This window comes from Ctenopharyngodon idella, chromosome 1 (assembly GCF_019924925.1).
Source record: "Ctenopharyngodon idella isolate HZGC_01 chromosome 1, HZGC01, whole genome shotgun sequence".
Classification (NCBI taxonomy): domain Eukaryota; kingdom Metazoa; phylum Chordata; class Actinopteri; order Cypriniformes; family Xenocyprididae; genus Ctenopharyngodon; species Ctenopharyngodon idella.
Genome location: NC_067220.1, coordinates 17472442 through 17500303, shown reverse-complemented (window position 1 = coordinate 17500303; position 27862 = coordinate 17472442). Strand labels below are relative to the sequence as shown.

Below are 27862 nucleotides of genomic sequence, written 5' to 3'. Positions count from 1 at the left end.
GACACTGAAGACTGGAGTAATGGCTGCTGAAAATTCAGCTTTACATGACAAGAATAAATTACATTTTAAAATATATTAAAATAGAAAATGGGTCATTTGAATTGTATTCATATTTCACAATACTACACTAAAAAAAAATGCTGGGTTAAAAACAAACCAAGTTGGGTTGAAAATGGATAAACCCAACGACTGGGTTGTTTTAACCCAGCAGTTGGGTTAAATGTTTGCCCAACGTGCTGAGCAGTTTTATTTAACCCAACTATTGTTTAAAAATTACTATATGGCTGGCTTAAAATGAATCCAAAATAGGTTGGAAATTACAAATCAGACACATAATTACTAGAGGCAACAGTAATAATCAAAAGGTGAACATTTATTAATAAGCAATTTAATAAATGCTTATTGTTTAATTATTATTCATTAAACTTATTAATAAATGTTCATTTATTAAACATATTAATAAATGTTCATTTACAACATACTTTGGGTTAATTTTAAGCAAGCAATACAGTCGTTTTTAACAATAGTTGTGCTAAATAAAACTACCCAGCAGGTTGGGCAAACATTTAACCCAACTGCTGGGTTAAAACAACCCATTCGCTAGGTTTGTCCATTTTCAACCCAACTTAGGTTGTTTTTTAACCCAGCATTGTACTGCTTTTTTATTGTATTTTTGATCATGTAGCTTGGGTAAGCATAAGAGACTTATTTTAAAAAATATTAAAAACATCTGCCTCCAAACTTTTGAATAGTAGTGTATATTCATAAATTTTATGTTTTCCTGTAATGTAGCCACTCTACATGTGTTTTATTGATCTGTCATATTACTGTGATATTCGTGCCTTTTTTTTAGACAACTACCCTCCTGTCCATGCCCATCCACCCCCTCGAACACACACGTACCGGCCTCTCTCTAGAAATACCTCAGACTCGCCAGACGGTGCCGCCCAACGGGAACTCTCACAGTCACCTGTGCCCCCGCCACCCCCTCCAATGCCGTCTCTCCTTCAGCTCCGCTCGCGGGACATGGACAGAGAGAAAGAGTTCTCACACGACCCGTAAGACATCCAACCTCATGCTATGGGCTCCGTTTCAAAGGCGGCCGACAACTCTGATTGGTTCTTATTCTCATTCTTATCTGCAGAAATGAGTGGGGTCCTCCAGATCGTAAAGTGGACACGCGTAAATACCGGGCAGAACCACGGAGCATCTTTGAGTATGAGCCTGGAAAATCCTCCATCCTTGAGCAAGAAAGACCTGTGAGTGATCATATTAAGTGACTGTTGTTCATTAATTTAATTTAAACTGGCATAAAAATCTTCACATAATATGAACTCAAAGTTGCTAAGATCTAAAGGAAATTTTGTTCTTGGGTTCTCCTTCATTTTAGAATAATTCATTGCTGTTCCAGTCTATTTAATCACAAAATCAAATATGCAGGGTCAGTCTCCTACACGGATTAGGCCTTGTCCTGGATTAAATTGTTCTGTCAGCAGAGACTTGCCTTTTGAAAATCTTTTTTAGCTCTGCGTAAAGCCAAATTTGTGTCCCAGAAACTGTAGAAAGTTTTAAAGAAGTAGTTCACACAAAAATTAAGATTCTGTCGTTATTTACTGTACTCACCCTCACGTCGTTCCAGATCTGGCTTTATTTTTCAAATGACATTTAAAGATGCTTTCCACCAGGTTCTATGAAGATGTCACAAGTTCTCACATGTTTGTCACTTATTCATTTCATATTTCAGTAAATAATGACAAATTTTAGTCTGTTCCTCAAACAAAGTTGTCATGACCTCAGACAAACTGAAATATAGTGCACACATCATTCATCATATATAGTGCAACACATATCACAACTTTAATGAAACTTTTATGGTGCTTTTTTTTTTGTCAACATTTTTGTTAAGTGTGTAAAATGATTCACTTTCATTTTATGGAAAAGAACATCCTAAACATTTTTCTACAACATGTTGTTTTATGTATGAAAGAAATATTTAGATTGAAGCATAAGTGAGTGAACTGATCATATGTGACAATTTGGAGTTTTCAGTAAACTGTTCTTTTAATTTCTGTATATTGACATTTTTGGTGCACCTCTCTCCCTTCCTGCCACTCATATGTATACTACCTTTCAAAAGTTTGGGGTCAGTCATTTTTTTTTTTTTTTTTTTTTAAGAAATTAGTACTTCAGCAAGGATCCATTAAATTGATCAAACTTGGCAAAATACAAACAAAATTTCAAATTGAATCTCCTATTCCTATTAAAATTACATTTTATATTAAAATAAATAGCAGTTATTTTAAATTGTAATGTACTATATTTTTGATTAAATAAATGCAGCATTGATGATCATAAGAGACTTCATTCAAAGACATAAAAAACTCTTACCAACCCCGAATTTATGAAAACTCTCAATTTTATTATTTTCATTGTTTATGTTTGAATTTACCTTTATAAAGGTGTCACTCACAGGCCTAACTGTTCAGTACAATGTCAAACTGCAGTTTTCCAGCCTGCTGATTGGACATGTGTTAAGGCTGGGTTTTCCACTCAGTTTCATGGATCATTTGACCAAATAATGGACCATCAGCCATGAGTTTGCTTATCATGAGAAATGCGGTGCTGTAGCAAGCTTTTTTGTGTGTATTCTTTGTGTATTAGTTCATGTAGTAGGTAAAATATTGGTAAAGGTTTGCACTAAAAGCAATCAATTGGAGCTATAGTGTTGTGGTTAATACATATGGTGAATATGGTATTCATGATGCAGGTTTGAATTTTTCCAGCGATACAATATGTCCTAATCCCATTCTCCCCCTAATAATGTCACATTCTACTGTAGAAAAAACAAAGAAAGCGGCACAAACAAAATGACTCAGTTGAGGATTTTCCTCAGTGTTTTAGTTCTCCTTTGAGAGCAGTTGAACTTTTGTTTTGCAATGCAGATGTAAAAAGCTGGAAGGGTGTCAGACAAAGCGACGCGGTTGTAGCCAGCAGCTCGTTTCACAGGGAACAATGGGACAGAAATGTCAGGAGACTGAATCACAGCACTGCCCTCAGCACAAATGCAGTGAATGTGGCAGTGGGAGATGTCCCAGGTGGCAAAATGAGTGGGCAGATTTCTCAGCATCTGCAGTCATAGCTCGAGGATGAGAGAAAGAGACTTTAGAGAGAAAGAAGAGAGGAAGAAGCATGACGTCTCCCCCTTCTGGACTGTACTGAGAGGCACAACTCCTATTAAAGGGATAGTCCACCCAAAAAATGAAATCAGGTACTCACCCTCATGTCATGTCGTTCCAAATGACTGACTTTCTTTTGTGGAATGTTGACAACTAAACTGTTTCAGTTCCCATTGACTTCCATTATGTCTTTGTCCATATAATGGAAGTCAATGGGAACCAAAACTGTTTGGTTACCAACATTCTTCAAAATATCTTCTTTTGAGTTGCACAGAAGATAGAAAGTCATACAGGTTTGGAACGATATGAGAGAGTATTTTCTTTTTTAGGTGGACTATACAAGTCCTAATTAACGTTATGATGTGATGTTACATATTTTGTGTGTGTGAGAGAAAATGTGTTGATAACCCACAACATCATCCTCTTGGGTTCTTTACCCATCATGCCTTGCAGCATATTTTGGTCCTAACCCTGACTGCATCTCTCTTTTCCTCTCATTGTTTTTCCTCTCTGTTTACCTCTATTCTATGTTGCTTCTTGCTCCAGACGTTTGATTTAAACCCAGATGACATAGATTTAGAGAACGAGCCTTGGTTTAAATTCTTTTCCGAGTTGGAGTTTGGACGGCCGGTAAGTTAAATGAGGGTGCGGCAGGTTGGCATGCTGTAGGCTATAATCTCCTTGTCCGGCACAAATGCTGTTGTGTAATGACAAGCGTCTGTGTGTGTGTGTGTGTGTGTTGTAGTTTAAGTTCTGACTTTTGCACATTGGCTTTAAAAACTCTTATTTGACAAAAGAATCTGTGTTTGCACACTGAAAACAGTAAAATGCCATTTAACATCACTATGATAACAATTAGCACAATAACAATGCTAGAGACAGCAGGTCAGACATCAGACACATGTCTGATGTTAAACCACAAGGCTAATATCCCAAGACAAGTAAATAATCACGCTCTGTTCTCAAAACACTCACCGAAAGAGCAACATTGTCTGTACTTGTGTGATATATATGGGGTACAGTGTTTTTTAGAGGAATTTCGTTAGTTTTTATTCACTTTTAACTTTTAGTGTGAAACACTCTGTTTTGCTTTGGCTCTGTTTGCTTTTTCACACACCTGCTCTTATACAGTACAGCTTACACCTCTCATAGCTGCAGAACCTGTGCAGGAAACACTCTGACATGTCTAACTCTTTTAATGAGAAAGGTGAACAGATGTTGGATAATACAGTGGTCCTAAAAAGGATTTGGACACTTAAAATAAGCTGAACAATATCAAAGACTATAGAATAACAGAAGACGTGTCACTCGTATTGTTTTGAATGGAAGAAAGTGCAACTTGCAATATGGCAGAATAAGTCCCGCCTTCTAAATAAGAGCCAATCGCTGACTGGTAAAGTCATCGCGTCACTGCAGCGGCCGTTAGAAGCTCCGGTTTCTATAGAAACAGTCAGACGCTCGCCTCCGAAATTAGCCGCAAGAGACGTGCATTTAGGGCTGCGCATGCGCATTAGCTTCATCCGGCCTAAAAAAATACTGTTTTTTTGTCATGATTCGAGCGTTTAGAAAACAAATTATGAGACAGTTGTTGTCAGAATTCATTGGTGATTACAAATATGAAATTTAATCGAAAGCTTGGCAAACAGCTTTGGAGAATTTGATGTTTCCCCATTCAAAAAGATAGGAGCTGCACTTGGATGCCCGAAAGGCATTTCAAAGATGGCCGCCGAGTGAAATGACTTGTCTTAAAGGGACTTTGACAGTATCACATCAAGAAGTTCTAAATGCTAAAACAAATGATAAAGCTGTACAAAATTATAAAAAGTATTCAGACACTCAAAACCTGCTGTTTTCAAATTTACTTGAGCATGTACTATACAACTAGGATGTTACTAAATATTCATAATTATAGGTGACCAAATGTAAAAGAAAAAATGAATGAACAATAATCTGATAAAAAAAATAAAAAAAAATTCTCAAGTAACATTTTTTCTTATTATTGCAGTTGAAAACGGCTGCTGCTTAATTTTTTTGTAGATTTTTTTCAGGATTATTTAATTAATAGAAAGAGCAAAAGAACTGTATTAATTTGAAATAGAAATTTAGATATTTTGTAATAGAATGAATGTCTTTACTGTCAATTTTTAGACCAATTTAATGCATATTTGCTGAACAAAAGAGTTAACTTTTTTTAAAGTATAATGGTAGTGTACATCCAATAGTTGCAAATGCCATTACAAAAATAATGTCATTAGAAATTATTATTATTTTATTTTATCTAATGAATCGAATGCAATGAAATTCATAAACATTTTTAATGTGTGGCTCAAGTGTCCATATATTTTGGAGGCTACTGTATGTTCATAAATGAGCTTTTATGCACAGTTCCTCCAGCTTCTAGAACACACTTCTTGACTTGTTTACTGGTTGAGTTTGCTGCCACCATGAGTAAACAAGCAAAATATGCGTGAAGCCTTTTGCAGTTTCATCGTTGTGTGTATTATATGTACACACAATCATCAGTCTGTGTAAGGTAGGTGAAGCATGTGTGGGCACTGTAGTCGATTGCTTTCGACAAACTAAGGTTCACTAGTATTCACCCTTTGTTTGTTTGTACACTGTGTTTTGTGTGATCTCTGTTTCTCCATGTCCTAACGTTGTCACTCTCTCCACATGTGTCTTTTTCCCATGATGCACCTGCTTCTCCACCTCATCTTCACCTCTTCACTTCTTCACCTCTGTGCTGTTCGTTCGTTCGGGTGGCGGGGCATCCAGCCTCCTAAAAAGAGGTTGGATTATAATCCTGACTACTCCACACATGCTGTGGCACAGGTAAATCTACCTTCCTGTCCGTCCGTCCATCCATCCATCCTTCCTTTGCTGTTTCTTTGCTCATCCTACAATTTGCTGGTCTGCTTTTTACTTTGTCATCTATTATCTATATCTTTATTTGTCTCTTTTTCTTTCACTTTTCCTCCTGCCCCATGATTTATTTTCCAGATGGCAAATGAAAATCAATTTGACCCACATACAACCCGAATTTCGGAAATGTTGGGACGTTATTTAAATTTGAATAAAATAAAAACTAAAAGACTTTCAAATCAAATGAGCCAATATTTGATTCACAATAGAACATAGATAACATAACAAATGTTTAAACAGAGAAATTTTACACTTTTATCCACTAAATGAGCTAATTTCAAATTTGATGCCTGCTACAGGTCTCAAAAAAGTTGGCACGGGGGCAACAAATGGCTGAAAAAGCAAGAAATTTTGAAAAGATTCAGCTGGGAGAACATCTAGCAACTAATTAAGTTAATTGATATCAGGTCTGTAACATGATTAACTATAAAAGGGATGTCTTAGAGAGGCAGAGTCTCTCAAAAGTAAAGATGGGCAGAGCTGTGAAAGAGTGTGGAAAAAGATTGTGGAAAACAATGTTCCTCAATGTCAAATTGCAAAGGCTTTGCAAATCTCATCATCTACAGTGCATAACATCATCAAAAGATTCAGAGAAACTGGAGAAATCTCTGTGCGTAAGGGACAAGGCCTAAGACCTTTATTGGATACCCGTGGTCTTCAGACGACACTACATCACTCATCGGCATGATTGTGTCAATGACATTACTAAATGGGCCCAGGAATACTTTCAGAAACCACTGTCGGTAAACACAATCCACCGTGCCATCTGCAGATGCCAACTAAAGCTCTATCATACAAAAAGGAAGCCATATGTGAACATGGTCCAGAAGCGCCGTCGTGTCCTGTAGACTGTTTCAAAGTGGAAAAGTGTTCTATGGTCAGACGAGTCTAAATTTGACGTTCTTGTTGGAAATCACGGACGCCGTGTCCTCCGGGCTAAAGAGGAGGGAGACCTTCCAGCGCGTTATCAGCGTTCAGTTCAAAAGCCAGCATGTCATGTGATTTGAAAGTCTTTTAGTTTTTATTTTATTCAAATTTAAAAAACGTCTCAACATTTCCGGAATTCGGGTTGTGAGTAAATTCTTAAGTAAACTATTCAAATAAACAAATATCAAATTAAATGTGAAATAATTAGTTCATGTAATAAAGGTCACTTTAATTAAGACTTTCCTGGAGTATCAGATGAAAACACTACTGAAAAATATGAAAAAATATGCAGAAAATTGAACGCTCACATATGCATTTTGTGGTTTAAAATGCTTTTTCATAACTTTTTCTTTTATTAGAATGTCCTTTTGTATTATTTATTTACTTGCTGTCAAGTTCACTTCCTCACCCCCCAGTTTTAAGTTTTTAGTCTTAAAGGGATAGTTTACCCAAAAATTCTGTCATCATTTACTCGCACTCATACCGTTCCAAACCTTTATGATCTTCTGCAGAAAACAAAAGAAGATATTTAGAAAAATGTTGGTAACCAAACAATTTTTGGTGACAGTTGACTGCCATTGTATGAACAAAAACATTTCTTAAAAATATCTTAATTTATTTTCCACAGAAGAAAGTAAATCATACAGGTTTGGACCAACATGAGGGTAAGTAAATGATGACAGAATTTTCATTTTTGGGTGGACTATCCACATTATTTCTTTGGAATTTTGGGGGATCTACTTACAATTTTCTCTGATGAATGAATGTGTTCATGTGCATGAGAGAATTTTTGTTGTAATTTTTTTTTTTTTTTTTTTTGTAAAGAGTCACATGCTCACAAGTAATATTGAAATGCACATTTCCTGTGCCTGTGGTTTGGCTTTGTATTTATTTTCCTACCTGGCTTTTATTTATTTTCCTATCTGGATCAGCATTGGTGTGTTAAAAACGCTGTGTTGTTAATTGCTTTCCTTTCTTTTCTCTGATCCAAGTCGCACGGATAAGCCAGAGTGAACACCAGAGACTGCTGTATTGTACTCAGATTTGTTGTAATTCACCCCAGGCTGTGTCAAAGGAAAGGAGGCGTGGCAATCTTGGACAACATAATAGACCGGGCTTCTTGTGACCTGGTGCCACGTGCAGCCTCTTTGGATCTGTACTGTTTTGTTTGCTGGCTTTTGTTGGGCTCTGGTTACTGTGGGGCCCTAGCCCCTTTTTTATCTACAGGAGGTCACAGTTCATTTTCACAGTCCTTCAAGGTGGGATAGAGAGATGTGGAACCCTTGTCAGTCATCGTTTTCTTTGCGCATGCGGGGGAAGGTTGTGAGCGAGGCACAGGACGGGTGCATTACACTTCTTTGTTCCCATGGATCTCACTCTTCCCTTTTATTGTCTGCTCTCTTTCAGTCATCCCTCCATCTCTCGCCTTCTGAACGGCCTGATGGGCCTTCAAGGTAAGCTCCCCTTTTATTCTTATATCTTATTTTCTCACTCAGGTTCTTTCATTTTGGAGAGAGATGCTTATTGGATATCCATTGGAGGACAGAAACTGAGCATCCTCTGTGTAATTTAATTTGTTTATGTTTTAAAAGCTCTGCCACTCTTTATTTGAGTCACTTAGTGTGTACAGATGAATTTTACATCCCATACTGGTGTGTGTATTTGAATATTAAGGGTTTTTCATACCTCCTACTGCTCTCAGATCATCTCTAGCTCAGTGACATGCTGTTGTACATATGGCATCTATAGAGTACAGGATTTGAGAACTGTTATTTAGAACTGTTTAATGTGTAGACCCTGTAATCAGAGTGTCATTGTCAATATATGTACTAGAAGATGTTGTCCACTTGCTGACCAATTCTGGGTGATGTTTCCATTTAGTAGCATAAATAGTTTTTTGCATTTGGTTTATGCACTGTTTTTACAGAATCGTTAAAATAGTTACACAGCTAGTTACACAGCTATTCCCTTAATTATGAATTTTTAGGCATAAGGATAAATGATTTCTCTGTTATCTTATTTACATATATAATATGTAACAAGTTTAGTGTTATAAAATTAGTAATATAGTCAATTGTCAATAATAACGTTTTTTGATCTGGGAATTTTAGTTCTGCAAGTGACTATAGGAAAAGGCGAAAGTCAGAACCATCTGTCACTCAAGCCAACACAGAAAGTGACCAGAATGCCAGTCAAGTATCTTCCCGACCTCTGGATTCCCAGAAAGCACAGACATTGAAGAAACCCACCATACGTTCCTCCCCCTCCTCACCATCCAGAGCCAAAGGTAATTTCAGACAACACTCACACAACTACACATGCGAACAGAAGGCGTTAGACTGATCAAATTTGATGGATTTGTTCTATTACAATTTCCTGGTTGAATAATTTATAAACAAATTCCTATTTATATGTTTTGTTTGATTCATGTCAGAAACTGAAAATACTCATTTCTCTTGTTCAATCATGGTCACATTTTTGTGGTTAGACCTAGTCTGTGAAATTTTTGAATTTTTGTAGAAGATCATAATTCCGTGAGATTGCATGGTGTCCTCTTTCTCATTTAACTATACTGACACTTTCTCACTGATACCCGTTTTTTTTTCGCTTTGTCATTCTCTGTCTGCTGAGCTCACTAACCAGCTTTCCTGTCTCCTCTTTGTCATGCTGCATTGGATGTTATTTTAATTCACAGCTGGAGACGCTAGTGAGTCACTCTCTTCCTGTATGAGCTCTCCAGGTATGGAGCGTCCTTCCTCTCATCTCTCCTCAGACTCCCTCACTATCTCCACGCCAACCTGGCGTGGCTCCAAGCGCTCCATCTGCTTCAAGAACGGCTGGCAGACAGGCCGACATGAAGCTTCAGAGACTTGGAGTAGCGTTGACGATGAATCTGCCTTGACCCCTTCATCACCACGGCTTAAATCACGCAGCTGTGATGACTTGTTGTCTGATGGACATGGTGCTAGTAATGACGGGAGAGCATCCACTTCTGTGACTACCACTCGCTCAGAAAGTGCAGGTTCATTGCTCGATGAAGACGCTCCACAGAAGCCTCAAGTAAAAAGTCTTACCTCATCTCCCAGGGGGCGCCGACATCACCGGCGTAAGATGGCACATGATGCTCCAGGTTTCCTTCAGCTCTACAAGAAGATGCACCACATAGACCGTGAGCAACTGTTGCCCTCAGAGGTGATTCGTTCTGTACGTGCACGAATCCTCGAGTTGGAACGGCTACAGCAACAACAGAGGCACAACCTCCATGGTTGGGCACCTTTCGGTCATGAGGTGCCACAACACATGGTCCCAAACCGTATATCGGAATATGAACAGCTCATCCAGAAATCAAAGTCCATGCCAGACCTTGGTGATGAAAATGCCCCTTCAGGCACCACCACACCAGGGTCCTCGAGGGCCAGCAGCTGTCCTAAACGACGCTTTTCTGTTGAATCACTTTTGGAGGAGGAAGATCCTCCAGAAAGGGCTCGAAGTCCCCCTGAGGGACAGCCAAGACCAGGACCAGACAGCAATAGTCTGGTGCCAATTCATGCGAAGAACCAGAGGCAGCATCAAGACTACTCGGACAGTGAACAGGACGCCTGTGCCTCCGAAATGAGCGACATCCACATAGAAGGGTCTTCATTGTGTAGCGAGAGCGACCTGGATCATTGCTCGCTCACCTCATCGGAGAGCTTCTACGGTTCTGGGCAACATCACCATCATGGACACCATCATCATGGACACCACCACCACCGCCACCATCACCTGCACCAGAGTGTGGGTCAGAGTCAAGGCTACCAACACCGTCACCTCATCAGCTCCTGTAAGGGTCGCTGTCCGGCGTCCTATACACGTTTCACAACCATGCTAAAACATGAACGACAACAGGAAAGGGCTCGGCAGGAATCCCACCCTGCTGTTACATCTCCACTAGCCCAACAGTCACCAAGTGAGTCAGGCCTTTCCAAACTGGCCTTCCTGGTCAGCCCTGTGCCTTTCCGCCGGAAACGAGGCTCCCCGCCGACCCAACGACGACATTGCAGAAGTGGACGGCCGAAATCCAAAACCGCAATTTATGAGGCTTTAGATGCTGCTTTGCAGGACATTTATGACCACATAAGGGCGGAAAAGGGGCAAGGACCAGCAAGGATGCCAGATGATAGCATATTACGGCGGTTATTGGAGGAGTTGCTACCAGACGTGCCCAAGCGTAGCTCCTCCTTGCGGGCTCAAAGAGGATCCGGCTCCCCCTCCTCGGCCCACATCCACCAGCCTTACCATGGAGCCCACCAATGTGCCTCCTACCAGCACCATGCAGACGCCTCCAACAACAACCAGCATAATGTTAATGCTAATGTGCACTGCTACTCAGGTGCAGCTAGTTCTCTAAAGTTGTTTTTATCCTTCCGTATCATAATTGCAGAATCCTCACGTGTTTACCTAGATATTACCAACCCGAAAACATGCAAACGCTTTCACTTCTTTTCTACATAATCAGCATGCTTCTTCAGCATGGCACCTAGTGTCTGACTTGAATGTATTAGGTAATTTGGTTGCATGTGGTTTTAGAAGGAGGGACATTCTCATTTTAAAACATATTTGACTAGACAAAATCTGTTTTCAATATTTTGTACTTTTTGGAGTATATTAGCTAATAGTTAGCTTTAATGCTAACACAAAAACTCCAGTTATGAATACATGGGGAATTTAACTGTGTTGTTTTTTTTTGTTTGTTTTTTTTTTTTTATGCCTGTCTCATCACTGCAGTTCATACTGTTTATGTGCATTGATACAAGTGGAAAAGAAGTATTAGCAGTTCATGTTGCAATTAATGCCTGTCTAGTAGGCTAAATGCATGATGTTTACTGAGCTTAATTTTGTTTTGATTTTGTGCCCTTTCCTGTCATTGTTTTGTTTTGTTTTTTTGTTTTTTTCATTTGCTGATGTATGAAATACTGTTGTTAAGCCGCTTATTTGTTTCCTTTTTTATACGTTTTCTATGTTAGGTTTTGGTTAAATACAATGCTGTGATGATTGTAGTACTTAGGCCCATTTTATGTCAAGCGCATGCCATATTGTGCTGTTCCAGATCATCCCTTACTTTTTGTTTGATCATCCCTTACTTTTTGTTTGTCCCCAAATGTGAAATAAATATTTGTACATTTTTAAATATTCTCATTCTCATTTTCCTTTTGACACCAGTAGATTGCATGTGGTGCCACCATGGACACTACACAAGTGTGTTTTCTTTCTGTTGACATTATCTCTGTGTTTCCACAGACCAGGGCTCTGATACAGGACGTCTCACACCACAAAGCAGAAGACCTACTCCAGAAAGAGAGGTAGAAATGCTGATATCCCTCGTATCTACTTTTATATGAACAAGTTTTCATTTCATAGAACCATGATTTGAAACCGGCAGGGAAAACATCAATGATTAAAGAGTAAATATATAGTGATGGGAATAGTATTTTAAATCCTGAATCCGTATTGTATTATGCCATAAATCCCATGATCTTGTAACCTTTATTTTGGTTGTCTCAGAAAATATGGCTTAGACGTGCATGTTGGATAGTTGATGGTCTTTTTGCTTGCCTCGTAGGTTTCCTCTAAGCAGATGACCTATCTTATATTGTCTTCTCTCCTCCATCAGAAACAGTCTGCCAGGGCTATTTATGATTTTAAAGCTCAGTCTGCCAAGTGAGTATATATGTAAAACTCTGAGAGACTCCGCCTGGCACATGATAATAACATCACAGCATCTCACTGAATTTGAATCTGCAACATGGGCTGTGGCAGCTTTTTGTTTTTGAAAGTGCATTTAATTTTACTCTTGTCCCGCCACTCAAAACTTTTTCTTTCTTTTGTTTTGCATTTTGTTATGTTGCATTTTTGCTCTTTGGCTTCTGCATACTAACTCGCTAATGTCAAATTGGTCTCTGCATCGCAATTGAGCAATGAGCTGTCAGTCTTTGCACGAAAGTGTCAGCTTGCATGAAAATCCATGCTAATAAAACCATTAGAGAATTTCCCATGAATTTCAGCCTGACAATTAGCATATCACCAAAATTAATTGTGTAACAAAAAAAAAAAAGTACAACACAGCTTGCAAATAACACAGTTTATATGTTTATATATATATATATATATATATATATATATATATATATATATATATATATATATATATATATATATATATATATGTGTGTGTGTGTGTGTGTGTCATTATATCATGGATTATTACGATTAATGAAATTGGTGAATATTTTTGAATATTATACCTATGTATAAATAAATAGGTATAAATATATTCTCTTTACTGTGTACGTAATGCATGTTTTGCCTGCACATGTGTGTGCATTTACAGGGAACTTTCCTTTAAGAAAGGTGATCCAGTCAACATCATCAGACAGATAGACAGTAACTGGTATGAGGGGGAACACAGAGGACGGATTGGGATTTTCCCCATCTCTTACGTTGAGGTCAGTGTCTATATAACCTATTGAGTTAAACTAAACCCTGACACACATGTAATCATATTCTCTCTTGCTTTCTATCTTTTATTCTCCCCTTCAGAAGGTGGCATCTCCTGAGCGGAGACAGCCTGTCAGGCCTCCTCCTCCAGCTCAGGTTCGAGAGATGGGAGAGGCCATAGCACGATACAACTTCAATGCGGACACTAACGTAGAGCTTTCTCTTAGAAAGGCAAGTGTAAACACCTATAACACACCCTACCACCTCTCAAGCTCTAAAACATGTACTTACTAACTCACTCTAGCCTAAATAGTGTATTTTATGCATGCATGCACACTGTAAACCCGAATAAGTTGGACTAACTCAAAAAAATTGAGGAAATCAGTTACATCAAATTTTTTTAGTTATGATGTTCCCAATTTTAAGAAAGCAGAACTATCAAGTTTTGAGTTTGTAGTACTCAGGCATGTTAATTGCTCCTAACTTGAAGTACTGAGTTAGCTAACTCATACATTTTGATAGCAATTAACATAACATATTTAGTTAATTAACTTTTTTATTTTGAGTTCTTCTTCTAATAAGAAAATTCAGAAAATGCCAACTTGCTAATTTTCTAACATGTTAACAATAGTGTGGTATAGCACTTACTGAATGAGTACAGCAACTTAAAACATGTAACTTACCTGCTCTCAAACCAAGCAGTATGCGCCACTTGTCACCATGATGGTAACACTCCAAAAACCCACATGAACAGAAACTCTTCTAAATTGGCAAAACAAAACATTAATCACTACTAAATCTCCCTTACCATTAATCTTGCACAAAAAAGTGCCACGAGTGCATGGGCAAAGTATGCCTGGGAAATAGAAATCCCAGCCCAGTTTCAGTTAAAATTAAGTTAGTCTAAATTAAAAGAAATGTGTTCATACAACTCAAAACAATTAAACAGTTCAGTTTGCTTAAAATATGTCAGTGCTGTGAACTTGAAAGAAAAAGAAAGTTCTAAATACTCATAGCAGTTAATTTAACTGAATAAACTGTTCAATTTAACTTTGTTCTACTAAAACCAATTAAATATTTTGAGTGTTAGGGTTTACAGTGCATTGTTTTTGCTATTGTAGGGGGAGCGAGTGATCCTCCTAAGGAAGGTGGATCAGAATTGGTATGAAGGAAAGATTCCTGGCTCAAACAAGCAGGGCATTTTCCCTGTGTCCTATGTCGATGTAATCAAGGGCTCTCCTTCCAAGAGCCCCAGTCACCAAGGAGACACGCACACATATAGGGCACAGAAGGTAAGTCTTGGACCAGTTTTGGACCGTCACACCCACAAAGTCTGTCCTACAGACCTTATTTAAGTCAATAAGTTCATAAACCAGTCTTTCTGCTTTTTTTCTTCCTTGCTCAAGCACGATTCAGACTCAGATTTCCAGTGGCTTGATTCTGCCACTAGGACACACCTTCAAACGGTCACTAGCGAATGGCTGTCCCTCACATTGGGTGTGTCCACCACTTACCCATCTTCCTGTGGCAGTCCAGTGCCACCCACCCCTCCTCCCTTACCCAGCAACCTACACTACATAGGCATCCAATCCCCTGCTCCACTTGTGCAAAGGGTTACCCCACCACAAAACCTTTCCTCCCCTTTTTTCAGCCATGGACCAATCACTTCAGAGTCCTCAAATGTTTCCCATGAACATCTCTACAGAGATAAACTGACAGAAATAGATTTAAAAGAATCGTTACCCATGAAATGGATCACAGACCAAAATCAACAGCTATTAAGAATGAAACAAAAGGAGCATGATGGTAAAAAGCTCTTAGAAGATATGTATGTAAAGGAGCAAAGCTTGAAACAAAACTATAACCCATCTAGGATAATAAGTGAACCTGATCCATATGGTGAGCTTATGTCGATGTTTCTGAAAAAACAACTCCAAAATGAACTTGAATGCAGACTGGCCAATCGATCAAAAAACATAGCTATTCAAGATGTATTGCCTGATAGGTCACTGTCCATCAGTTCAAGCCACAAATCAGAAAATAAACTGGATAAACATCATGATATCTATGAGAAAAAGGCTGAGGAGCTGCTGTCAGTCATTTTGAATGAGAAAACAGAGCTTTACAGTCCGGTATCTGCGATAAAATGGGAGGAGCTTCCGGAGTTGTACATAAAGGAAGAGGATGATGAAGTGATCAACAGATCAGCCTTGGAGGCTGTTTCAAGAAAAGAGGTGCAACATGCAGTGTGAGAGAAGCATGATAGTCTGGTGTGCAGAGAGTGAAAATCTCTTAAACCTTAAGTTTAAAGCATTTTTTTTTTTTTTTTTTTTTTCATTTCTGAAAAAACAAAACAAAAAACATTTGCATGCTCTTTGACTAAATTAAAGGGGCCATATCCAGCATGTTTTTAAAATGCATTTATTTTTTCTCTGAAATTTTTTTCTTGCTACTGTTCACACCAAGAACCATAACTATAAAGATAACTATAAAATTAACAATAGCAGCATCCACACACCAGCTGATGATAACATTCTGTTATAAGCGTACGCTGTAGTTATTGTTGTCTGCCGCTCAAGCACTTTAAAGTGAAGTGGATTCTGATTGGATGTCAATATTTTTATTGTTCATCAGTTGAAAAAAAGACATTCTGAAAGTGATTCCAATGTTATCATTCCTCTGTGCCATTATCGTTATAGTTGTGGCATGGACTTCCTTATTCTCAATTATAACGATTATAGTTATTGGCCCTGTTTCCACCTGGTATTAAGATGCGTTTGGTCGATCAGATCACAAGTGGACAATGCTAAATACAGGTGTAAACAGGGTGTTGCATGTTTTCCATCAGGGTCCAAAATAGCTTTGAAAAAGATTTATGAAGTTGTGTCCAGTTTCTTGAGTGGTATCATGAGATTCACCTTTCCTGTGTTATCCTTATTACTTTGCCGTAACTGAATGTGCTAAGCTTCTGTATACTGAATATGTGTAGATATGTAAACATTGATGGTTATCAGGTTCTGACCAGAAATATATATAGTCTACATCAATTCTATTTCAAAAGATCAAGGAAAGTCCTGTTTACCATGATATGGCCCCTTTAAATAGTCTTTGTCACACTAGTTGTGTGTGAAATTTTGACAGGCTCAAAGTTGTAAAAAGTAGTTCACCTCAGTAGTAGAACACAGTTTCACCTTTGTCCTTCTCTTTGCCAGGCTGACTCCTCCTCCATCACTCCATCTTTCCCCTTCTCCTCCTCACTCACCCCTAATTCCTCCCTTACTCTGTCTTCCACTAGCTTTTCTCCTCCACACATTGAATCATCTGCCTCTGCTGTTCACTGTTCTCCGCCATCTTCTTCAAAACCTTCTCCATGTACTCTTGCTTCACCTCTTCCTTTGGTGCCTTATTCCTCCTCTATCCTCCAAACCTCAGTTGTTTCTTCCCCTTCAGACTCTCCTCTCCCTCCATTATCTCTCTCCACTCCTTCACCTCCTCTGTCTCCTCCAAACTCCCCAATCCCTCTTCCTCCTCCTCCTTCATCAACTCTCAATATTTCTCCTTCTTCGGCCTCTTCTTTGCCTTCTAATTATCAATACATTTCATCTCCTTCTCCTCCTCCCTCATTTCCGCAACCCCTTCTTTCTTCTTTTGCTCCTCAGCTATCTTCTCCTACTTCCAATCCTGTTTTCTCAAATATCTCCTCCTCCCACTCTCCTTCTCCTCCATCCTGTCCTCATATCTCGCCAATCCCGCCATCTCCTCCATCTCCTATTCCTTCTTTCCATCCGCCTCTTTATTCCTCCTGCCAGCCTCTTCTGCCAACTATTCCAGCCTCCCCACCCTCCTCTCCCTCTCCTCCTCCATCTTCTTCAGACCGCATCCCATCTCCTGAAATTCCACCTTCTCCTCCCAGATCTCCTACACTCCTTTCCTCTCCTCCTCCCTCCTCTGTACCTGTAGTCTCCACTCAGCCCTCACCATCCATCCCCCCATCCTCTACCTCTATTTCTCCTCTCTCCCCACGTTCACAGCCTCGGTCTCCTAAGATTAAGGTAAAAAGAATGTACAAAACAATGGCTTCAGGGTTGATGTGTGGTGCATGCACGTGTGTATTGATGTGCGACGTAGAATTTTTTGACATTAAGCAAACATTAAAGTCAGATAATTTGTGGATATGAACCCCGAACCTTCAGAAAAAACATAAAGGCTATATATGTAAATATGTGTGCAATATTAATTTAATGCAAATGACAAGACTTTTTGCGATAGTCTTTTCTTCCCTGTTGCAATGTATATCCAAGTGAAACAGCTTCTCAAACAAGAAAAAATGTAGGGCGGGACTTCATTTTGTCCATCAGAAATTGATTGGATCATTGTTGTTTGCGATTGCTGTGATCTCATGTGAGTGACAGGTTGCCCCGCCCATCAGATAAAAGAGGGTTGTGAGAGGGAGGGGAAGTTATTTTGATTAAAGATTATGCGGGCACAGGAATTAAAATAAATAAATAAGCAAATAAATAAATATAGATGTGCATATATATCTTTTATAGTAAATACAGCAATATTCCATAAAAAATAAAAAAAAAGAAGAATGAATTGTCATTTTTGATTTCATGGTACTTTAAGGGTTAGAAGTAAAGTCTTAAAGGACTAGTTCACCCCAAAATGAAAATTTTGTCATTATATATACACCCTCATATTGTACCAAACCTGTGAAAAAAATATCACAAGCTGCTCTTGCCACACAGTTCATTGTGCCCAGGGCCAAGCAAAAACATATGAACTACTTTTGTGCCTTTATGGTGTTTTCTGTAGGTATGCTATATATATATATAACTGATTTACCGATATTGCCTATTTAATTGGGCATGTCCCTATTTTTACATTTAGATTTATCTTATCTTATTATAAATTAATTAATAGAATCTCAAAATGAACATCCATTGTGATGCCTAAATTCACTTATAGCATTTAAAACGATTGTCTTAGTGTTTCTTTTTAATTTAAACAAAACAGTATACAATTTTAATATCAACATTTTATCAATTATCAGCCATAACATGAAAATAATTACCAGCTTATCGATATCAGCCAGATTTTTAATATCACATGCATTCCTTATACTTATTTTTAGTTTAATAGCCAGTGGTTACTAACTGTTTTTATTGCAATATCTGCATAAAACGTCTTTAAAAATTCTAATAAAATGTTCTACATCAGAAAATAACATATGGATTTGTATTGACATGAGGGTCAGTAGATAATATAATTTTTTTATCCCCTACAACACATGCTTTCTCTATTTTTTGTTCACTGGAAATTTGTTTTCAATAATTTTGTTGGTTGAATGATTGACAAACTGAATGAACTGTCCTTATATTCCTCATTCTGTTATTTTAAATACGGTGTCTGGTCAATAATGCAAGTGAGACAGTTGTGTTTTTGCATGTATGTCTGTGTCTCTTACTTGCCCAAAGTTGGACTGTACTCATCGAATCCCTAATAATTCAAGACTTTGGAATTACTACTAAAACTGAAATGGAATTAACACAGCATTATTTATAATCTTATTCATGGTCTTAATCTCAATACCAGCAATGGATTTTGTATGAGAATGCTGATCTCTGATTGGTTGCCTTGCATTTGATTCTTGCAGACAGTTTATAGGCAGGAAGTGGTGGTTGAGGGTAAGCCACCACGTAGCCCCATTTCCACCAGGAGGCGCTGTTTATCTCCCTGTTTATCACCCAGTAGAGCAAGAAGGGTAGGATGGAGTGTGCTGTGACACTAGCAGCAGTGCAGACTGGGAAATGAAGTCCTTTCTAATCTCTTTTATAGTCCTCTGGTCGCATCATGGCTGGATTTCCTCTATGTGTGTATTGTAACAACAGGTTTTCTCTAAGCTCTGTGATGACGATGAAGACTCATAGAATGACATGTGCCTGGATTTGGCATGATATTCTGACGCGTTAAAGTGTTACATGTACACTATAGTGACACTTTCCACTCTCTTTCTCTCTCTCTCAGAAAATGATGCAGGATTCCCAGCATGCAGGTGGTGACCCGTAAGTACATTTTACAATTTTTGACACTATCTGTGTTATTTTGTCTATTCACTGTCCAACCATAAACAGCGCACTTTAAAAACATTATTTTAATGTTGCTCAAGCTTCCAAGCTGTCTACAACTATGTGCCTCGTAATGAGGATGAGCTGGAGCTTAAGGAGGGGGACGTTGTTGATGTCATAGAGAAATGTGACGATGGCTGGTTTGTGGGTATGTCTTTTATAAAGCTACTACAGAACCTCTGCAAATGGTGTATCATTTTCATTAACAAGACTTGTTTGTTGTCTGTTCTTTTGAACTTTCTATTTATAAAAGAATACCGAAAAAATGTATCAAGGTTTTTTACAAAAATCTTAAGCAACTGTTTTCAGATTTTCCACTACAGGAATAAATACATTTCAAATAGAGTTATTTTAAATTGTAATAAATTTCACAATATTACTGTTTTTACTGTATTTTTGATCAAATAAATGCAACCTGAGCATATATGTCTTATTGACACCAAACTTTTGATCACTAGTTTATATACTAAAGGGTTTTATGTGCTAATGAGTGGCTGAAAGTACATTATCCCACTTATTTCAGATCTACTGTTATTATCAAATAAATTAATAAATGAATGATTTGAGTTGAAGTTATTTTATTTTAACTACACCGCTAGGTGTAGTAGTGAGTTATACAACTGTATAGCCATCTAGCCATCATTATACAAAAATATTTGACCAAATAATGTGATTGACCAATCATAATCAAGAATTCCAGAGTAAATGTAATTATTATGATATATATAGTATATACGGTCACACTTTAGATTAAGGTCCAATTCTCACTATTAACTACCACTTTTGCCTCAATAAACTCCTAATCACTGCTTATTAATATTTAGTAAGGTAGTTGTTAAGTTTAGGTATTGGGTAAGATTAAGGCATGTAGAATATGGTCATGCAAAAATAAGGCATTAATATGTGCTTTAAAAGTACTAATAAACTGGAAAAATCCTAGTAAAATGCGTAAGGAATAATTGACGACTGGCCGTTGAATTCTTAGAAAATAATGCAGACCCGAGGTGGTAATGCGGCCACAACACGAAGCGGAGTTACACCTCAGGTGTGCATTATTTTCTAAGAATTCAACGGCCCGGAGTCAATTATTCCGCTTCTACTACGGTTACCACACAAGACACTGCTCCGATGTTGTATTTCAAGACATTTGTCAGGTTTTTGTCCTTAAAACACTCTTGTGTGTGGGACTAATTTCTTACGCATCTCATCCCAAGCCTCCGTTGCTAATTCCAAAACGTCATTTCAGAACTAGTAACGGAGCCTTGATAGCAGACTAATACCGTTGATACAGTCATTAACGCATTTGAGAGAGAGAGAGAGAGAGAGAATAAGCTTGTGAATTAGCTTACCTGAGTCTGTGCGTCTCTCACGGCAGCAGCGTCTCTACTAATAGCGAAACTCTAAGTTTATCTACCTCAAGAACCGCACAGTTATTACCTCGCTGGTGAGAAATGCCATGTATCTTTTAAGTTGCTAAACTATTTTACTGATTAATTTATCAGAGCAGCGCTGAAAAAACGTTTCTGTGCGAGTGTGTGTCCGTATTGTACGTGATGTGTGTGAAAGAGAGCGGGACAGAGTATGTGCTTTCAGGTCACAATAAAACGTATATATTGTGGCAAAAACCATGACAAAAATTTGGCATTTTCATCCTATTGTTTACTATATTTATTTGCTTGGTCAGTGTCGTTGTAGGTTTTGTTTCTTTTGCGGTTGTAGGCTGTAGGACCTATTGAAATAACTGAAATCATTTGGTGAAGTGATATAGAACTGCAGTGCGGTCAAGACCTGCTAGAACTACTTTAGCCATGTGTTTCCCTGAAAATAATTGCACACCTAAGAACATTGGTCAACCAATCAGATTCGAGCATTCAACAGCCCCGTAGTATAAATGCTAATAAGCAACTAGTTAATAGTGAGAATTGTACCCTAAACTAAAGTGTTGCCATATATGAAAACATAAAATATGATTGAAAACATAAGTTTAATGATATCTTTTGACAATATGCATATAAAAGATGTTTACGTGATGTACAGTGTAAGCATGTTAGTTAAACTGTTCATGAAATTTAATGTATTTTATTGCTGATAATCGTCTCGTCTGTGTCTTTGTTTTCAGGTACCTCTCGTAGAACCAGGTTATTTGGAACGTTCCCGGGAAACTATGTTAAACCGCTTTAACAAAGAGGAAACAATGGCACAAATACGGCCACTCCAGTGCCTACTGTGTAGGGCCAATGAGGCACCTCACCTTTGAGAAAGTGTGCGTGTCTTTATGTGTGAGTGTGTTCACAAACACAACATTTTTAGCTCTGCCATTTCTGCACAGACAAACCACTGAAGTTAATTTCACTTTGAGCACTTTTTTGTGCCATCACAAAGTCTCCTCACTGTTCCTTCATCTGCTATTCTGACAACAGCACATTCATCAGTGTTTTTCATGTTATTTTGACATTTTGTTATTTTCCAGGATGCGGTAGCTCAGAGTTAGTACGGTGAGGATTCAGGTAGCATGGTAATAAGAGAGGTCAGTAGAACAGTATAAATGGTTATGAGGAGAAACCTCAGGCATCAGTGTTGAACTGAGTGCATGTGTACAGTATGTCTGTGTGTAGTGTAATAAACAGTGCACGGTTAATAGCAATATAGAGACCACTGGTTATAGATGAGGATGTATAGTTTCATTAAAAGGAGCTACATGTTGTATCATGGACAATTATGAAATTGCTTATTCCCCTTGTGTGGCCAAAATAAGGAAGTGATAGAAACAAATGTGTTTTAACCATTAACTGTATAGGTAACAATACTTTTTGCCATACAAAATTACGGAGCAATTTTGCTATTGTATAAGTGGCAATCATTCATATAGGATAATGTTTGTATAATTATCAGTGCATTGTGGGTATTTGTATAAATTGTCTTTAAAAAGAAAGTGCATTGACATTCTGGAAAGGAAAGATGCTTTTATGAAATTTGGTAACAAATATTTGATTAATGAACTTGTTTTCTAATGTTTACTTGAGAATTTTATGAATGGACTGAGTTTTAGAATTGTAAACCAGGTGTCAGTGAACCACTTGACTTTCATACAGTAAAAAAAACATGTAAATCAAGATTAAATCATTGCTCGTTTTAGTAATGAATGGCAACAATGTTACAATAACAATGTGAGCCTGTTATAATGTTTAATTTTTTTATTTGTTAACCTAAATTAATTTATCTAAAAGGTAATTTCTCAATTTTTCAATTTTCACTTTTTTGAAAGTATGATCTCTAGTATAAAACTTCAATTATGTCATTTATCTGCCACATTTCTCATGAGATTCACTCATACAGAGATTGCATCAAATAATACAATAGAGAGAGTTGTTGGTCTTTGATGAATGTTGTAGTTTGTATGCTTGTCTGACGTTTAAAAGTTCACGTTTCATTTTTGAAGGATTTGTATATCAGTATTTTCTGCACTAAGTGTATCACTTGTGTTCTCATCTGAAAACATAGCTTGTGTTGCATCGGCTTTTACAAGTACGTATATTCAGTATATGGAAAAGTGTGTCTATGAATTTCACAGGCAATCTTAAAGCACCTTAAACATTTATTAGTTCAATTATTTTTGTTTTCTTTAAAGTTGAAGTGTGTAAGAATGTTAATAATGAAGTATTGTGTCCTTACATAGCATAATATGCTGGGACAACTACAAGTAAACCATTCATAGGTTGATTCATCCAAGTGTGAACACTGTGGCACTTTGTTGATTTGAGCACAACCAATAGTTTGAGTTTGGGTTGGGGTTTTCTGTTTGGCTGTCCAATGGCAGATAGAAAGGATTTTGGAAACCTGTTTGAAAACATTTGCAATTACATTTGTTGGTGCAGAAATTACACACTTTAGCTTTAAATATTTTAATCACACTGTTTGCATTTTCCAGCGTCACAGCTGTGTTTGCTGATACTTTATATGTCCTTTTGTATTGTACTGTACATGAGTTTCACTTCCATTATAAAGCCCTTCCTTTCTCACTTTTGGTTTCTTTCATCCTTTTTACTTCATCCCATGTGCCAAATTTATTCTACTCACCCAACTTCTTTGGTGCAAAAAAGAAAGAAAATGTATGCAAAAAAGAAATAAGCAAAGAACATTTTTGGGACTAATAAAGGACTTTCTTCAGTACAGGATGGATACTGATGCACACTGTAGTCAAACTGCAGTCACTGTTTGCCTTTGCTACAGCCACAAACTACTCTCCTCTGCTAAAGACAGTGGATTTTTTGGAGGATATTTTTGCCTTTTTCTTTATAGGCATATAGTGTTAGTGTTAACACTATATAACATATAGTGTTATTTGATGTGTGTGCTTGATGAACTGGTGAGCTTGAGAGGATCTTTAACCTGCTCACTTTCAAATAAAGCTTTCTCTCTCCCTTTCTTTCTTGTTTTCTTTCTTTCTCTATCTCTGTCCCTCTGTCTCTGCTTTTTTTGTTCTGTATCCAATAAATTTCTGCTCAGTTATTTGAGCTTCTATGTTTATCCATTGCCTCCAGTTCTGATATTTGAACACTGGGATTGTTATTTTTATATTCATTTCAAGTATTTTGCAACCTTTGTAGGTTTTTCTTTGCACAACTAAAAAGTGCAAAAACAATAATGAAATAAAGCAATTGTTACTTATTGTAAAGACAACACAGGCAAACTTGTCAAGAAAAGCATTTCACTAAAAGAAGTTTATATATGATGATATATGATAAAACAAAAACAATATTTTTGTTGTGTTTATTTATATGTTTATGTGTGTACTACCAATCAAAAGTTTGGGTATGGTAAGATTTTTTTTTTTTGAAAGAAGTCTCTTCTCACCAAAGCTTCATTTATTTGATCAAAATACAGTAAAAACATCAATATTGTTAAGTATTATAAAATAATGTTTTTCTATTTTAATATATTTTAAAGGGTTAGTTCACCCAAAAATGAAAATAATGCCATTTATTACTCACCCTCATGTCTTTCCACACCCGCAAGACCTTTGTTCATCTTCGGAACACAAATTAAGATATTTTTGATGAAATCCGATGGCCCAGTGAGGCCACTATTGAGAGCAAAGCCACTGAACCTCTCAGTAAAGGTACTAAAAACATATTTAAAACAGTTCATGTCAGTTCAATGGTTCTACCTTAATATTATAAAGTGACGAGAATACTTTCTGTGCGCCAAAAAAACTAAGTAACGACTTTTCAACAATATCTCGTGATGGCAGATTTTAAAACACTGCTTCTGAGCTTTACAAATCTTTTGTTTCGAATTAGTGATTCAGATCTCCTATCAAATGGCTAAACTGCTGAAATGACATGACTTTGGCGCGCCGAACCACTGATTTGATTCGTAAAGCTCTGAAGCAGTGTATTTAGGAGGGATTTTTTTAATACTATAACAACTGTGAACACACGCCTGGCTTTAGTGTAGTTGTAGCCAGAGAGATATGAGCACCTGATTTATTCTCATCGACTTTTATTTTGTTTGGCCATATCCCCAAAAACCTTTTATGGAACAAATAAATCAGGCCTGTTGAAGTCCAATTTCTGGCAATGCCTTTGGGGTTACATTGTTACTCTGTTGTAACAGAGGTATAAACTTGTAATATAACAGAGTTCTGTCATTTATTTTTTATGTTGACTGAACCAAAATATGGAAGAATGAATCAGTCAGATAAGACGAGATAGGGAGGAAGCCCAACTGTTTGTGTCAGAAAAAAAGCAATGGAAAGAAACAGAGAAGAGTTTACATTTGGATCCATGTCCTCTGCCTTGAGTTTATTATTGCTATATCAACAAAGTGGAAGTAATTAGGCCACATGAGAGGAAAAGATGTAAAAATGAGACAAACTGAACAGGACTCTTCTTAACTAAATGTGAGATACAGTGAAATCCAGATTGGTAATAAAAGAATGTGCCTGTGAGACTTCACAAGCCTCCACTTCATTCACTCACCAAATAAGGGCAGAAGCAGTGAGCCCTGTCTCTAGGCCCATATACAAGCACCCAGCCAGCCATCAGGACCAGAGAGTCCTCCTCTATCTCTGGTGGATGCATGACAGTGTGGTCAATGTTTCTTTGTAGCTCTGATCTAAGATCAGTGTCCCTTATCAGAAATATGGAAGAAGATTCTTATATTATCAGAAAAAGGAACTTTGAACTAATGCTTAACCCTCCTAGGCTGGACAAAATGGTCACATCTGGCTGTTTGTGGTCATTTTTTTAATCTTAAACAGCCAAGGTAGGACTTTTTATGGGTGAACATGAATCAGAGACTGTTCTCCAAAAAAAAAAAAAAAAAACGACCCTATAGGTCGTTCTTCAAGCACCTTATTACGACCTATATTTACGTTTTAAATTCATGCGCCCTCTAGCGGGCGTAAAAACAATGACAGTGTTGTGTTACATCTGTCGTCATGAAATGACGTATGACTGTCGTTACCATTCAAAATGCGTGTTCATTTAAATGCAATGTGTGGAGTTTTTACACCATTTGTCCTATTTTTATTTAGCAAAACTCATTTTTTTATTAACGACTACACCCATCCCATCCCTAAACCTACTCTTAGTGATTTATAGTGCATATACTCTTTATGAGCACATGCGTTCCTTGGGATCGAACCCACGATTGCATGATTGCAAAATGTTATTGCAATGCTCTGCCAATTGAGCTACGCGAATCCTGAAATGTGTTACAGATAAAAGGGAACAATGCATTCAAATGAAAGTGTCCTGTTGTCGAGAGGGGCGCAACTTTAGTAAACGCTCCTATAGGTCGTATTTCAGGGAAGTGACAAACGACCTATATGGTCGTATTGGTTGGAGGACATGTTGGGATTTCATCAAGTATAGAACATGTTTCTGGATCAACATTCCAATCAACCTACAGTGGTTCAACCTTAATGTTATGAAGAGACGAGAATGCTTTTTGTGCGCCAAAAAAAACAAAATAACGACTTTATTCAGCAATATCTACTGATGGGCGATTTTAAAACACCGCTTCATGAAGCTTCGAAGCTTTACGAATGTTTTGTTTCGAATCAGTGGTTTGGAGCGTGTATCAAACTGCCAAATTTGTGTTCTGAAGATGAACAAAGGTCTTACGGGTGTGGAGCGACATGAGGGTGAGTAATTAATGACAGAATTTTAATTTTGGGGTAAACTAACCCTTTAAGAATCAAAAAAAGATGTTGATCCCAGAACACTTGGCACAATCACGGCAACCCTTTTTTATGACCACTCTATGAACATTTTGATTGCATTTCTAAAAAAGTTACCAAGTCACTTTGATTGAGGAAACCATTTGTATGAAATCAACAAAAAATCGTTCAAGAATGTCCCAATCTCATGTTGTACAAAATATATATAATTTTCTTTCTTACAATATAAACAAATTATATAACAATCCAGGCTACTATAGAAGCTATGTAAGGCCTGCAATCTATAAATCAATGAATCAATCAGTCAATCAATAAATCAATTCAAGGTAAAAACAAATATATGTAACTATTTCCTCAAACGGAGACCATTTTTGATATTGTTGTAATTGTGTACACTCTTTCCTTAAAGAGATAGTTCACCCAAAAATGAAAATCCTGTCATCATTTACTCACCCTCAAGTTGTTCCAAATGTATATGAATTTCTTTCTTCTGCTGAACACAAAAGAAGATATTTTGAAGAATGTCGGTAACCAAACAGTTGATGGGACTCCATTGAATTCCATAGTCTTTTTTCCCCCCATACTATCAATGGGGCCTATCAACTGTTTGGTTACCCATATTCTTCAAAATATCTTATTTTGTGTTCAGCAATTCATACAGGTTTGGAACAACTTGAAGGCGAGTAAATGATGACAGAATTTTCATTTTTGGGTGAACTATCCCACTGGATAAAAAATTCTCTTAGTTCTGAAAACTAATGTGTAAACATGGCTTGGCATACCTCACATCGCTGTATTGTTCTGATATAGAATTGAGGTAGTTAAGATTAGTTGTGATTTTAGGCAGATTTGATGTAAATGGACATAGAGAGAGTGGCACAGAAATGTAGTGAGTAAAATGAGAACTTAGTGGAAGGGAGCAGAGGGAGATAAGATGGAAACAGTGATGAATAGACTGATAGAGAGGGAAGAACATTATTAAAAATGAAAAAAAGGGAGAGAGAAAGATAGAAAGAGAGAGATAGCCCTCACTCTGGAGGAGTGGT

General features: G+C 37.5%; 1 protein-coding gene across 7 annotated transcripts in view; it reads left to right on the top strand.

Moving 5' to 3' along the window:
- sorbs2a (sorbin and SH3 domain containing 2a) overlaps positions 1 to 24157 on the top strand; it is a 59667-nt gene extending 35510 nt beyond the window's left edge. For 2 of the 7 annotated variants that reach the window (XM_051895078.1, XM_051895049.1), the window contains exons 10-24: positions 854 to 1058; positions 1145 to 1259; positions 3723 to 3806; positions 5952 to 6008; positions 8433 to 8479; positions 9137 to 9312; positions 9721 to 11397; positions 12306 to 12367; positions 12628 to 12725; positions 13396 to 13510; positions 13605 to 13733; positions 14624 to 14794; positions 19530 to 19567; positions 19672 to 19778; positions 21750 to 24157. In XM_051895078.1, the coding sequence (XP_051751038.1) occupies positions 854 to 1058; positions 1145 to 1259; positions 3723 to 3806; positions 5952 to 6008; positions 8433 to 8479; positions 9137 to 9312; positions 9721 to 11397; positions 12306 to 12367; positions 12628 to 12725; positions 13396 to 13510; positions 13605 to 13733; positions 14624 to 14794; positions 19530 to 19567; positions 19672 to 19778; positions 21750 to 21811 (3143 nt within the window). In that variant the 3' untranslated portion in view covers positions 21812 to 24157. The other 5 variants (XM_051895071.1, XM_051895031.1, XM_051895056.1 and 2 more) reach the window with 5 other exon arrangements.
- The last annotated feature ends 3705 nt before the right edge of the window (positions 24158 to 27862 follow it).